This window comes from Suricata suricatta, chromosome 12 (genome assembly GCF_006229205.1).
Source record: "Suricata suricatta isolate VVHF042 chromosome 12, meerkat_22Aug2017_6uvM2_HiC, whole genome shotgun sequence".
NCBI lineage: Eukaryota > Metazoa > Chordata > Mammalia > Carnivora > Herpestidae > Suricata > Suricata suricatta.
The window spans coordinates 9,771,399-9,785,670 of record NC_043711.1 but is presented as its reverse complement, the minus strand read 5'-3'; the positions used below and the strand labels follow the sequence as shown (position 1 = coordinate 9,785,670).

Here is a 14,272-nt window from a genome sequence, read left to right as displayed (position 1 = left end):
CCTGGATGGCTCAGTCGGTTAAGCGTCCAGCTTCAGCTCAGGTCATGATCTCACAGTTCGTGGGTTCAAGCCCCGTATCAGGCTCTGTGCTGACAGCTCAGAGCCTGGAGCCTGCTTCCGATTCTGTGTCTCCCTCTCTCTCTGACCCTCCCCTGCTCACACTTTCTCTCTCTAAAATAAATAAAACGTTAAAAAAAATTTTTTTTAAAGGAAAAGGAAAGGTGGTGGAATCCAGCAGAGCGGCTCTGTCAAGGCCACTGAGTGGCTGCCCTCCTGACCGATGGGCAGACCTAACGCTCATCTTGGGATCAGCACTGGCGCTCGCCTGGCCCGAGTGCCGCTCACCTGGACAGGCTCCCGGGAAGACTCTTCTCTCCGTGGGCCACCGCTCTTCTTGCTCCCAGCAGGAAAACGAACTGGCAGCGCCTAGCTGACCGCCTGCTGGAGGGGAAACAGCAGGGTGTGAGCCGTGCCTGCCATCAAACCGCGGCCGATATCCAGACGTCCTTAGGGGACACCGGAGCTGGGAAGAGCAAAATGAGCACCCCTACATTCTGACAGGCGCGGCTGAGCTCTCCCACTAAAGGGGCCAAAGTACAAGCTCCCTCACTGGGTCCCAAAGGACCATGGGATTCTCCAGTCCCCAAAAGCCAGGGCCTGACTCAGAGACGCACTTGAAAATCCCAGACGCTTTTAGCCATGGAGAAGCAGAGAGCATCAGAGAGACCTCCATTTGCACAGGGAAGCCGCTAGACCGTAGCCCCATGAAAGCAAGATTTGTCTGGTTTTTTGACCCTCGACTTCCCAAACCAGTGCAGTTCCAGGTGTGTAGGGGCTGCGCGGGTGTGTGGATGATGCCGCGGGGCCGGCCTTACCCACGGAGGCCAGGTTCCTATAGTTCTCCAGCATCACATCTCTGTACAGCCTTCTCTGGGCAGAATCCAGAAACATCCATTCTTCTGGGGTGAACAACACAGCCACATCCTCAAAGGTGACTGGCTCCTGAAACACATGCCCATCCTGGCTCAGCCAGGGGCCGCCCCAGCCAGTACCCAAGAGGCTGGTGAGGGCCCGGCCTGGGGAAGGAAGACCGTGCGGAGGATTCTCACTCGGGGCCCTGCGGTCTCTCAGAGTCAGCGCCCAACTCGGGCCCCAGAACTAGAACTCTCCTCCATCTACTCATCCGTCCCCGAGGGACAACATCCAGAGGTGTGGCATCGAAGGACTTAGCTACCAGCCAGGAAGTCACGGCTGGTTTATCCCCTTCCCGCTCCAGGGTCCCAGAGGCCTGAGCATGTTGCAGGCAAGAAATACGTGGCAATAGGCCACTATCCGCCCAGGGACACCGTGAGGACTGGCTGACAAGGACAGCTCACAGCCTCACTCAGCAGAACGAGGCACGTCATGGTGAGGAACGGTCTGGATGCAGCGGGGGGATCGCTGCGTGGGCTGTCCCTGCAGCCCCTCCTCCATCACTATAACAGGCCCAGGGCCTAGAAACCTGGACACCGGCCCCGTGGGGTCAGGAGGCTCTGGGCCAGGGGAAGAGGATAAGGGCCTAAGCAACAGGCATTTCCTACTCACCTGCGGATAGCTGCCCAGTATCCCAGGAGCCACACACTCCTCCTCTGTGCTCCCCGTCTGCACCCAGGCGGGGTCCCGGGCAGGCAGAGCTACAGGAGAAGGGGGCCAGGAGGCCCAGTGAGCACCCCCACAGGGCCCAGGGCTGCCCGCCCCCCTGCCATGAGCGACCACAGCTGCACTCACGTAGGCACGTGCACGCACGACACACATACGCATGCATTCACACACACACAAGCACAGAGACACGTAGGCAGCACGGCCCTATCTACACCCTGATTTCAGACTTCGGGCCTCCAGAACCCAGAAACGTGAATTTCTGCTGTCTTGTTCCCACCCCACCCCACCCTCTGCTCCCAAAAAAAAGTACTCATCGCCTGATTCTCAAAGCCTGTTCTACCAGTGTCCCTGATCTCAGGAAGTGGCATCCATGCCTCAGATGGGAAATCTCACCCTCCCTGACGCTCTCCAGACCCCAACAATTAATCCCCCCCCCAAAAAAAAAGAAAAAAAGAAAATCAGTGATGCCATCTCTGCAGGGAACACCCACCTCACTCCCTTTCCTCCTACCCCTGTCCTCACTGCGCCTCGTGGCACATCAGGCCTTTCCTTTCTGAGCCCACGGAAAGGTCACTCCCTCAGAGCACCTCTCCCTCCCCAGGGTCCTCCCCCTCCTTAGAAGGACCCTCCCCCTTTCCTCAAAGCCCTCATCTATTTGTAACCACACAGTTATTTGCTTCCTCGGGTGTGTAATTTCTGCCACTCTCATGGGATTAGAAGCTTCTAGAAGAACAAGCCTGGGCCCCCTCTTCTTTTTACCCCCCCCCCCCGAGCTTGGCACATGAAGGCTCCAGACTGGCTGGTAAATGAAAGCATACAGGATTCACCAAATGGTCTCAACTCAACCTCCCGTACAAGTCTTAAATCACTTCGCAATTCCTACTGTGTAGACAAGAGCTAACACCACGGGCCTGACTGGCGGCCCCTGGGAACAGGGATCTCGAGAGGGTTCCCAGCACCTTAACTAGCAAAAGGGGCTTAAATTGCTTCTGCGAACTCTGCGGTTCATGCTGACCACCTGCGGTCCTTCCGGGAGTCTGGGACACGCGGACCGCAGTCAGGTGCACTTCCAAGCCCTTCAAGGCAGCGTCAGAGGGTGCCTGTGTGACCAGCCCCGAGGGAAAACCCACGTGCTGAGCCTCTCCTGAGCCTCCCTGGGAGACGTCACGTCACGTGTGTGGTCACGGCTTGTTGTAGCGGTATTAAGCACGTCCTGTGTGACTCCTCTGGGAGAGGTCTCTGGAAGCTCGGGCCTGGACCCCTCCAGACTTCCCCTCGTGCGCCACCGGACTCAGCCCTGCACCCCTTCGCTGTGACAAATCACCGCCAGGAGCATGGCTGCAGGCCCAGGCCCAGGAGTCCTAGCGAATGGCCACAGTCCGGCGTGGTCTCAGGGACCCCTGCCACACAGGCCAGGATTCATGCTTCCAGGCCTGAATGTTCCAGAACCCAGCCCTCTCCAGTCAGCTCACACCACGCTCCCCTTCCCTCTGCTCCCTTCACACAGCCTTCGGGGCGGGGGGGTGGGGGTAGGGGCGGAGACTGGGCACACCAGCTTCTGTGCCCCCCATGGAATTTACAGATGTCATTCCTAGGCCTGAAGTCCTCCCCGCAAACCTTCTCCAAACAGCCCAACATCTTGCCAGACTCAATGAAACAGTGATCATTTATCATGGTCTCAGCCCGCACTCGTCCCCCAGGGAGCACACGGCAGTCTGGTATCTTGGTCAGCAATGCTGCATAACAAAATACCACAGACAGGGGTGGTGCTTAAACAGTAGAAATTTATTTCCTGGGGCACTTGGGTGGCTCAGTCATGTAAGCTTCTGACTCTTAATTTTGGCTCAGGTCATGATCTCGAAGATCATAAGTTTGAGCCCCGTATTGGGCTCCACAATGACTGTGCTTGGGATTCTCTCTTTCTGTCTCTTTTTCCTCTCTCCTGCCCCTCCTACGCATTCTCTCAAAATACATAAACTTAAAAAAACTTACTTCCTCACAGTTCTGGAGACTGGGTCCCAGCATAGTCGGGTTCTGGTGAGAGCGGTCCTCCTGGCTGGTACCCAACTGCCTGCTCCCTGTGTCCCCACATGGCCGAGGACACTCTGGGGTCTCTCTATCTCCTTATAAGGACACTGGTTCTATGGGATTAGAGCTTGACCCTATGACCTCAACAAGGCCCAGTCCCCAACACTGTCATATGGGAGGTTAGGACTTCAGCATATGATGGGGGGGGGCGGGGGGCAGAGGCAGGTACCAGCCACAGCTTCCGGAGACGTTTCCGGCTATCATGACTGGGCTTGTATCCCTCCAAAAATGCATAGGACTGATACCCAGTACCCCAGAATATAACCATATTTGGACAAGAGGTCTTGAGAGAGATAAGGAAAATGAGGTCCATGGGTGGGCCCTAATCCAATCTGACTGGAGTCCTTGTAAGAAAACAGAACTTGAACACATAGCAAGTAAAACTCAAGAAGACAACCACCTACAAGCCAAGGAGAGATGCCTGGAACAGATCACAGCCCTCAGATCTCGGTCTTCTGGCCTCCAGAACTGTGAGAAAACAAATGTTTGTTCTCTGAGCCCCTGGAGTTGTGGTACTTTGCTATGGCGGCCCTGGCCGGCTAACACAGTACGTGCTACCGCCATCTAGTGGGTGGAGGTCCTACAACACACAGAATGGCCCCCGCACAGAGAATGATCTCGCCAGTCAGCAGTGCAGCAGTTGAGAACCCACGGTCTGACTTCAAATTTCCTGAAATTCCTCCCTGCCGTCAGGATAAAGTCCTTGTGTACCGTGCGTCCGGCATATTCCAGTCTTCACTGAAAAATCTGACCCCCTGGGGCAGACTGTGGGGTCCAGAGGGGAGGGCTCAATATTTTGTCTGAGGTGGTCTCCCGGGGCCCATCTCACCACAGGGTGGCCGACTAGGGCACTTCAAGAGTCCTTCGAGAGCATGGAGTGTCCCAAGCACTTCCAGAGTACTTCAAGAGCACAGGGTACTCTGAGTACCTTAAGAGTACTTCAAGGCACAGGCGTGCCCAGAAAGCTTACCAAAACTACACAGAAGAGAAACAGATACGAATCACTTCCTGTCGATGACATAACACAATTTCCAAATGCAAGACTAAATGCTATTGTTCAGAAACAAAGTTTATTCTTCCCATTAGAAGGCAAGATGGAAGGAAACAAATGCCTTGAAATGAAAGCAAAGATATTATTTGTCCTCTGGAATCCTCTGGAATTAATGATTAATTTCCCCCCCACTTCTCAGCACATGTGCCTTGTGTCAACCCCATTTTTTACAAGCTCAGCTAAAACATATTCCACTGACGGTAAATTTGACTGTCAATTCAGCATCGACACAATTGTGGAGCGGAGAATTTAACCTTGCCCAGAAAGAGGTCTGGACTTAGCCACAGCTGAAAGGAGGCTGCTCTTCCTTCACAGAAAGACCACGGGCCAAAAAACAAACACAAAAACAAACAAATAAACAAAAACACATAAAGAATCCCAGCCCACAATCCTAAGGAAGTGCCTTTCCCCTTGAATACATAAAGAATGGTGACATGACTTTATGTATCCTCCTTACAGGGCAGGGAAATGTCTGCTGCCGGAAAAACTGAGGGCGGGAGATGCAGGTTCCACCTGACACCACACGGCACAGCGGAGGCCCCGGGCCGCGGTTCCGCCCAGCGCTCACTCACCAGAAGCCACGGCCATCCTCAGCTCAGGGAGACTCAGCGCAGGAGCCCGCATGCCAGCCCTCTGAATCTGCACGGCCTCCTCCAGCGCCTAGACACAGTGACAAGGACAAATTAAGGGTCACACAGTCAATGGAATCTGCTCACCACCCTTCAGCCTGACCCCATCTGCAAGAATGACCCTGCTCCAGGCCACACAAGATAAAACTGGGACACGCCCGATTTGGCTTGTCCGGATCAATACCATTCGTGAGTACAAACCTCATCCCTGCGATAGAATGTCAACTTCAGAATGGGATGGCGAAGGGCCGGGGGTCGGGGGAGTGGCCCCCAGCTGCAGGGGAAATGCTGGTGCAAAGGGCGTGGGTGACCAGCGGCTGGAGGGTCTTGGGGGACGTGGAGGTGGACCCGTACACACGAGGAATGGTTAGTTATTCGTGGAAGGCAGCCCTGCTGTGAGCCAAAGGATTTCCACTGGTGTCTGCTCTGCCCAGCATTTCTAAGGGATGTCTCTGACTCTGTGTGGGGCCCAGTGGAAATAGGAGCCCGTAGGGAGCAGTTCCAGGGGCCCCAGAGAACTAACAGCGGCTCTGGGCAGGGTGGTGGCAGTGAGGACAGAAGGAGCAGTCAGAGGTAAGTTATATTTGGCGGGGAGGGGACTCTCGGGACTTAGGGGTAGATGGGAAGAAAATGTGGCGGGACTCTCAGGACAGGCAATGGGCCTTCTCCTGGGGTGGGGGCGGGGCGCTCAAGGCACGCCTCCAAGTGTCCTTCTCTGATCCTCTCCCCACCTTAGGATGGAAACACAGGACCCTGGGCCAAGAGCTCAGTCACCAGCCAGGACTCCCTCCCCAGCCCTGGGATCACACGATCACTCATTCCTACAGCTTTCACGGCCGTGGGCAGAGTGGGAGTGAGAGTGGAAGGAACGGAGGAGGAAAGGCTGGGCCAGCGGAGGCAGGGCCCAGGCCCGGGGTGCTAGCTCCTCCCGGAGGCTTGCTCTGGGCGGCCACCACCCCGGGGGCTAGAGGAACGCTAGGGCCCGTTCGGCAGTTCCTACCGGGAGCTAAGCCAGGGCCTCCAGCCCGTCCCCAGTTCCCAAGAGTTGGTCCTAGACCCTTCCCCCTCCCCCTACCACCCCATTTGCAGAAGTCTCGAACCCCAGGCCTCCCTGGCTGGAACTGGGCCCTCGCCGCAAACCCCCTCCCCCGCTTACTGCACATCCGGGAGACCAAGGTGACACCGGGAGAGGTGGCTGGTCCTCCGGAATCAAAGGTGTCTCTCTGTCTCCAACGGTGGGCCTGATGTGCATCCTCAGGTCCGGCCATGGCCCCTAGGAAAAGGCACAGGAGGGACTGAGCAGGACAGAGGCAGCACTGAAGCTGTTCTGGGCCTGAGGGACCCTCAGTCTGGGGGGAGTGCCGTCAGAAGTGAGGCATGCAGGTCTGGGATCTTCAGATCTGGTGGTGCCGCCTACTCCATGGTGGGTGCTGGCCAGCAAGGGTCTCAAGGACCGATCACGCCCCAGGAGCACAGGTGGACCCGACCCTTTCTGGTTCAGAGGCGGGGGGACTGATTGCAGGGCAGGCCACGGGCCCTCAGAGACACTGCAACGCGCTTCCCCCAAGGAAGGCAGGAGCCCTTGGTTCTGAATAGGAACGTTGTTCTGTGTTTTCTTAGTCTGTTTGTCAGTTTGATGTCCATCAATCACAGGGCCCAACTACAGGCCGCCCTGCCACCCAGAGCCTGTCCTTGAACCCTGCCCTTGTCCAACGCTCACACAAGCCAACATCCCTGTGCCCCAAAACAGCATGGAGGAGACACGACGTGGGGGAGGGCGTCTGGGACACACTCCTTCCTCAGCCTCCTCTGGGGACTCCTCTGAGAGCAGCCTCCAGCTCTCTCCCCTGGCCCCTCTGGCCATGAAGGGGAGGCCACAGGGCCCTGGTCTGTCCCTGGGCACCAGCACTTATTCTCACATGACAAGGAGGCCTCTGAGCTGCCAAGGGGGCCTCAGTCGTTGGGACAAGGCCAAGCCCAACAGTCAGCACCGTCGGCCCTGTGACAGGCTGTGTGAGTCCCAGGCAGCAGGTCCCAGTGGCCAGGACACAGCAACCTCTGCGGTTAGGCCTGGGCTGGACTCCCAGCTCCTAACGTGGCTCTGCCACTCATGGGCTGTGTGTCTTCAGGACGAGCCACTCGATTTCTCCACGTGTGTGTCCACGTGGCCCTTCTCTCCCCACACAGCTCGTTCTGGGACCACCTGCTTCCCAGATGCAGAAGCTGCCCCTCTTCTCCCACATTCAGTGCTCACTTCTGAGCTGAAGGTGCTGGACCCCCATCCTGGGAGGAAAGGGCCCACAGAAAGTGGAGAGGACAGCTGCTGGCCACCTCGTTCCCTCCCTCACAGGGTCCATCTGCTCGTCAAGCCAAGGGGGCAGTGAGGGGCTGGGGCACCCGTGCTCAGGCCCTCGCTGCACTAGCGCTAACTGAGGGCTCTGTAGCGATGCACAGAATGTTCTGCGTGGCGTTACCACAACGATCCTGTCAGGTGAGGCCCCTGCAGTGAGAGATTTTCAGAGATTTTCAGGGCCTCAGAAGCAAGGCCCCCTTTCCCAAGCAGCTGCTGGAGGGCATTCTCCACCCAAACAAAAATGTGACTGGTGAGGAAGACGTGGGCAGTGAGGAGGGCGTCTCAGCCGCTCTGGGGTCCGATGCGAGCCGCGAGAGGCAGAGGGTTTCAGCTGCCCCGCAGCCCACACCAGGCTGTGCAGGGCTGAGGCTGTGCATGCCAGAGCAAAAGAATGAAACGGGTCTCCACCACCCAGGCCACGCCACCCCCTCCCCGGAGCCAGCATCGCCGACGCTCTGAGACGGACACCAGCCATGAGGGAGGTGGAGGGGGCTCAGACTGAGGGCGCCCGCCCAGAGATCTCACTGACTCTGGCACAAACAGGCCAGCCTGGGGCGGGGGGGCAGCAGGCAGGGTTAGAAAGTAGGCCTGTTTGTCCCTCTTTCCAAACCTGAACCTGCACCTTTAAAATCCCCAAGGGTTTGGGGACCCAAACCTTGGAAATTCATAAAGTGTGGGGAGGCAGGGACTCGGGGCCAAATTGGGGGTCAGAGCGGGGGGAATGATGTGTGCTCCCCGGGGCACTGGGATGTGCCAGCCGGCTCTGAGGGCTTTTCCCCACTTGACAAGGGCTTATTTCCGGTGTGGGGTCTCGACTTGTCCCCTAAGTGGGGAGCGATCCACGACGGCGCTCCTGCATCCTTTACAGTCAGGGTGCGGTCGTCCAGGGCCATCATGTCAGGTCCAGGTCATGCTCCAGGCTGCAGCTGGACCAGCTCTCCCCGGGCACAGTTTGCTCCCAGCGACGGGTGAGCAAGGACAGAAACCTTGCCGACAGCCACGCAGCACCCAGGGCTGCCCCCCTCCCTGCCGGGACAGGTTTCCAGCATGTTCCGAGGTGCGCCCCGCTCAGGCGGCCTGAAGGCTCGGGGACAGCGCCGGCTCTGTCCCCCTCCCGGCTCCCGTGGGGCTGCCCACCAGGCAGGAGCTTCCCGTGACTGCTGACCAGCAAATCGCACGGCACGCAATCGATCTCTGACTCACGCTGATGGAAATGCTGACTCGGGGGGCCCTTCTGGGAAGAAAGGGTCTCGAGGGACAGGAAGGGCTTGCCCAAAATTCACGAGGCACCGACACCCCATTCGCACCTTGAGGAAATGCCCCCTGCTCCATGGCCCCCAGGCCTTTGCAACTCACATCCTCCTCATCTTCTCCGAGGCAGGGGAGCAAAGACGATCCCCATGAAGCTTACCATCTGCAGACCCGGGGGTGAATTTCCCTCCACCACATCCTGCACAGGGCGAGACGCTTTGGGTTTAAGTGGAGAGTCCCAATCTAAAATGAATTGGGAGAAAAGAAGTTAACTTCTTTCAGAAACAGAGTGGTATGAAATTGACCAAAGTATGTATTTATGTATTTATTTAGTGTTTTAAAATGCTGTTTTTGAGGTATTGACTCTCAACTTGGGACAATACTGAAAGGGAAGAAGGCATCGTGAGCAAAGGGAGCCTGAGGAGTACAGCTGTTTTAGGAACCGGACAGAGACGGGGCGGGGGGCTCCTTCCCGTGGAGAGGGAGACGGATGTCATCAGTAAGGCAGTGCTGTCAGAGAAAGGAGTAGGAAGCAATTAGACAGAGAACACACGCAGAAATGTTCGATTTAAAATGGAACTAGAGGGGCGCCTGGGTGGTTCAGTCGGTTAAGCGTCTGGCCGTTCATCTGGGCTCAGATCATGATCTCACAGTCATGGGATCGAGTCCCTCGTCCAGCTCTGTGCTGGCAGTCTGGACCTGCTTGGGATTATCTTTCTCCCTCTCTCTGTCCCTCCCCTGCTCATGCTTTCTCTCTCTCTCTCTCACAATAAATAAACATTTAAAAAAAGGCGGGGGGGGGGGAACAGGTGGCTCAGTAGGTTGAGCATCCAACTGCGGCTCAGGTCACGATCTCACGTTCGTGGGTTCGAGCCCGCATCGGGCTCTGTGCTGACAGCTCAGAGCCTGGAGCCTGCTTCAGATGCTGTGTCTCCCTCTCTCTCTGACCCTCCCCCACTCACTCTCTATCTCTGTCTCTCAAAATTAAATAGAGATATAAAAAAAAAACTAAAAAATAAAAAAGAAGGCCTGACGAGCCTTACCCCTGGGGGCCAGCGTCAGGCACTTGTCCAGCATCACAGATCGACACAGGTTCCTCCGTGCACCATCCAGGAAAGCCCAGGCCTGGATGAGCCCCAGCGCCACATCCTCAAAGGTGACAGACTCCTAAACCAACACACATGTTCTGGCTCAGCAAAAACCACCTGCGGGACAAGCGGTTATCGCTGGGGACGGGAGAACATTCACAACAGTGTCTCCACGGCAGGGCTCCGCAAACCCGGCCTGCCTCCTGTCTTTTATAAATAAAGTTTTATCGGCACGCAGCCCCGTGCCCCATCTGTTTAGCCATCCCTGCGGCTCCTTGGGTGCTGTGCCCACAACAACGAGTAGTTGCTGCGACACGAACAGGGACCGTAGGGCCAACCGTGCAGACATACATCCTTTCTTCTCACATTTGGACAAATGCGAAAGTGTGAGCCTTGGCTCTCTTGGTCGCTTCACTCCGCCAGTGACTGTGGAGCCCATTTCTGGGCTCTAGAGGGAGTTTTTCCTAAATTCTTGATTTAAGGCATCAAAAGTGGGGATCGATCACTTAATTTTCGTGAAATCCCTAGGCCCCCTTCCCAGGCTTACATAAGCATTGTGTAATCCTTTGAGGCCTTGTTAACCTAGGACTCCCACTGCGTCTGAGAAGCCCAATGGCCTTTCCATTCCAGGGTCCTCCAGCCACAGCATGGTCTGCTACAGCGCTCGGGGATGGCGGGAAGTTCTCCGTCTGCGCTTTCCACGAGCCAGCAGCATGTGTAGCAACTGAGCACTGGAGAAATGTGACACAGGCTGCCAAGAAACCGAGTTTTTCATTCCACTGAATTTTAATGAACTTAAATGTATACAGACACGTGTGGTTTTGGTGGGTGTCACAAGGGATGGCCCCCACTGCCGCTACTGACTCTGAGCCTCATGCAGGGCCGCCTGTGTGGCCCGGTCGGTTAAGCATCCAACTTCGGCTCAGGGCATGATCTCACAGTTCGTGAGTTCGAGCCCCGCAACGGGCTCTGTGCTGACAGCTCAGAGCCTGAAGCCTGCTTCGGATTCTGTGTCTCCCTCTCTCCCTGCCCCTCCCCTGCTCATGCTCTGTCTTTCTCTGTGTGTCAAAAAAATTGAATGAACTTTTTTTTTTTAATTTTTAATGAGCCTCATTCTGCAGTCAGACTCGGGTTCAGCTCAGGCCCTGGAGTCACTGTGGGGACCCTTCCTCCCAAGCCAGATTGCTCCAGAGGTCAGGCACTGCAAGAGGCCACCAGGTCCCCGAGGGCAAGGCAGAAGGTGCTCCACACTTCCCCCTCCCCTTCCTTCCTCAGCTGGGGGCAGGGAGAGAGGGGACAGGACCCAGAGAACAGAATCATCCCCCACCCCGCAAACAATTCCAACTCTCCCAGTGCCTCACCATGACACCAGCGCCAGGATTTAAGGGCTCATGAGGGGTCCTCCCTGCAATAAAAGAAACCGAGGTAAGATAAAGAGGTGAGGGTGAAGCAGAGCACTGAGCAGGGCTTTGGCCAGGGTCACCGCACTTCCGTGGCCTCCGGCAGGGCGACCCAGTGAAAACCCTTACACGGAATCTTTCCCAGTAAGCAACATACTGGGCCCAGACCCACCTTCCAGACCACATCCCCTGATCCTTTCTGCTGGTTCCTCTCATCTAATAAAGGATTAGGGGCGCTTGGGCGGCTCAGTCGGTTAAACATCCAACCCTTGACTTCGGGTCAGGTCACGATCTCATGGTGAGATCAAGCCCCGCATCAGGCACTCTGCATTGACAGTGCGGAGCCTGCCTGGGGTTCTCTCTTTCTTTTTCTCTCTGCTCCTCCCCTGCTTGTGCTCATTCTCTCTCAAAATAAATAAATATACGTTGTTGTTGTTTTTTTAAAGGATTGTTTCTCCTCTCACATTCTCTCAAAAGACCTCTAACAGCCTCTACTTTTTTCTTCCACTGCTGTGATCAAGTTGTGATTTCTAATTTATTTGGTTAGGTGATTCGGCCTCTCCCTCTCCAACTATAATGGACATTCCCAAAGTACGAAGCTGGGTCCACTTCCCTTTGGGACTCCCTCCAAATCCTGCCACCAGGATACTTCATGTATTAGGGGTTAGCAAGCCTTTCCTTTAAAAAACCAGATAGTAAATATCTAAGGATCTGTGGGCCAAATGGCCTCTAAACCAACTATTGGAACTGTGGCTCTAGCACAAAAACAGCCACAGACAACACATCCACAAATGTGTTCCAATAAACCAGTGTCGCGTCAGATTTGACGTAGTTCGCCTTGACACAGATCTGACATGATAGAACACGCCTCCTGCATGCCTCTCAAACACGCCAGCTTTGCCAATCCGTGGTCATCACGAGGCCCCAGCTACCGGCATGAGTCCTGAATTTATCCAAGCTCCTACATATTTGAACTCTGCATTCATTGTGGTCCATCCCAAACTCCAGGCTCACCTGGAACAGGTGTTTTGTCTAAATCACAAACAAAATCATGTCATCCCCCCCCCCCTACTTAAAACTGATACAGGGGCTTCCCGTTGACCTTAGAACAAGGTCCAAAGTTGAGGCATGCCTGGATGGCTCAGTCGGTTAAGCATCCAACTTCGGCTCAGGTCATGTTCTCACGGTCTGTGAGTTCAAGCCCCACATCAGGCTCTGTGCTGACAGCTCGGAGCCTGGAGCCTGCTTCGGATTCTGTGTCTCCCTCTCTCTGCCCCTCCCCTGCTTGTGCTCTGTCTCTCTGTGTCTCTCAGAAATAAATAAATGTTAAAAAAAAATTTATAGCAAACTTGACCATGGCCTTCAGGGCCTGAACTCCTCTACAAGCAGGCCTAACCATTCCACACTGTGTTTCCTCTACTTTAGCTGTCCCTGTCTTTTCTCAGCTCCTGGAACACACGGGGCCGTGTCCTGCCTACGGAACTGTGTATCTGGAATGTTCTCTCAAATCTCCTCCCCACTCCTACTCGACAGCCCACCCCTTGTCTAGCTACAAGCAGCTAGCTCTTTTGGGGGGATTCAAACATTTGTCCCTTGTAAGATACATTTCCTGACCTCCTCCCCAAGTTCTCGTGTTCCGTGTTTCCAGAGCACCCAGGTCATGTTAATTTAAAGTAGAAAATAACCTCCTCAGGGGCAAGTGCTGTGTCTATTTCTGTCACTTTGTTTCTCCCGGTTCACAGAGGCACCCCAATGGAAACGTGCCCAACAATCAGCATTCCCCAAGAAGAATGCAGCCTAGCTAGCCTAAGAAGGCACGCCCCTGCACGGACACACAAAACAGCAGAACACCATAAAATCCAATATAAAAATGACTTAAAATGCCCGTCCATATAACATGTGTTCAGATGTCCTTGAGAAACAATGTTAAGTCTTTCTAAAAAGGCAAGGCAGGACCTGTGCTCTTTTGGAAAACAAACACCTCTCTTGTAAAATTGAAATCTGATGCTTAATTTTCTTCCAGAATTTCTTTCCTCGTTTCTCAAAAGTTAGTTTTAACCCTAAAATTTTTTAAAAAGACACCCCGTCTACTGCCAAGTCCATTTCAATTCTCAGTGCCAACAAAGTGATGTCATCTTTGTCCAGGAGTCCCATGTTTTTTAAGCCTTGTGGTGATTCATTCACAGGCTTGGGGTAATGCGGGCGGGAGGTGCCAGGAAAAGAACTGAATAATCTTACTTTTGCCTTGATGGTAAGATTTGTGACATAACTGGGAAAGAGATTTTCTTAAGACATTCTCACCTTGCAGTGAATGCTCACAGGCAAACTAAAACCTCTTTTCAATGGAAAAAAGGAAGGAAGGAAGGAAGGGAGGAAGGGAGGGAGGGGAAGGGGAAGGAAAACGGTAAGGGGAAGGAAAGGAAAGGAAAGAAAAGGAAAAATGGAAGGACAGCTAAGTTAACAGGCCCTAAGCTAAGGAACTGCAAAGCGTCAGTCACCAAAACCAAAAATCTCTTGTCATCTACCCTTGACAGAGGGTACATTCCATTTTTTACATTCGCTTGACAAGTCGCTCCCCAACCTGCACGTGCAGACTCAGACCTAACTTTCAAGCGGCAGAGCTAGATGACGGTGAAATGTCCTAGGAAAGGAAACGTGAATTACTAATAAACCGCTTTCTTGCATAAGGGAGATCCGGGAGGGACTTACAAATCCCGGAGGGCGGCTGAAGGCTGGGCTGCCGGGTGGCACCACATTCCGAAGCGGCGGGA

At 54.8% G+C, this 14,272-nt stretch overlaps 1 protein-coding gene across 1 annotated transcript in view; it reads right to left on the bottom strand.

Annotated features, from left to right (window-relative positions):
- Positions 1 to 220: 220 nt before the first annotated feature.
- Positions 221 to 14,272, bottom strand: part of ZNF333 (zinc finger protein 333) — a gene marked incomplete at its 3' end in the record, with an annotated part of 14,544 nt that continues 492 nt past the window's right edge. The window contains exons 2-9 of the mRNA XM_029917809.1: positions 11,463 to 11,506; positions 10,057 to 10,180; positions 9,174 to 9,256; positions 6,566 to 6,682; positions 5,353 to 5,440; positions 1,585 to 1,673; positions 876 to 1,002; positions 221 to 441 (exon numbers count right to left, since the gene is read on the bottom strand). Coding sequence (XP_029773669.1) covers positions 221 to 441; positions 876 to 1,002; positions 1,585 to 1,673; positions 5,353 to 5,440; positions 6,566 to 6,682; positions 9,174 to 9,256; positions 10,057 to 10,180; positions 11,463 to 11,506 — 893 coding nt within the window. The remainder of the gene's footprint in view (positions 442 to 875; positions 1,003 to 1,584; positions 1,674 to 5,352; positions 5,441 to 6,565; positions 6,683 to 9,173; positions 9,257 to 10,056; positions 10,181 to 11,462; positions 11,507 to 14,272) is intronic.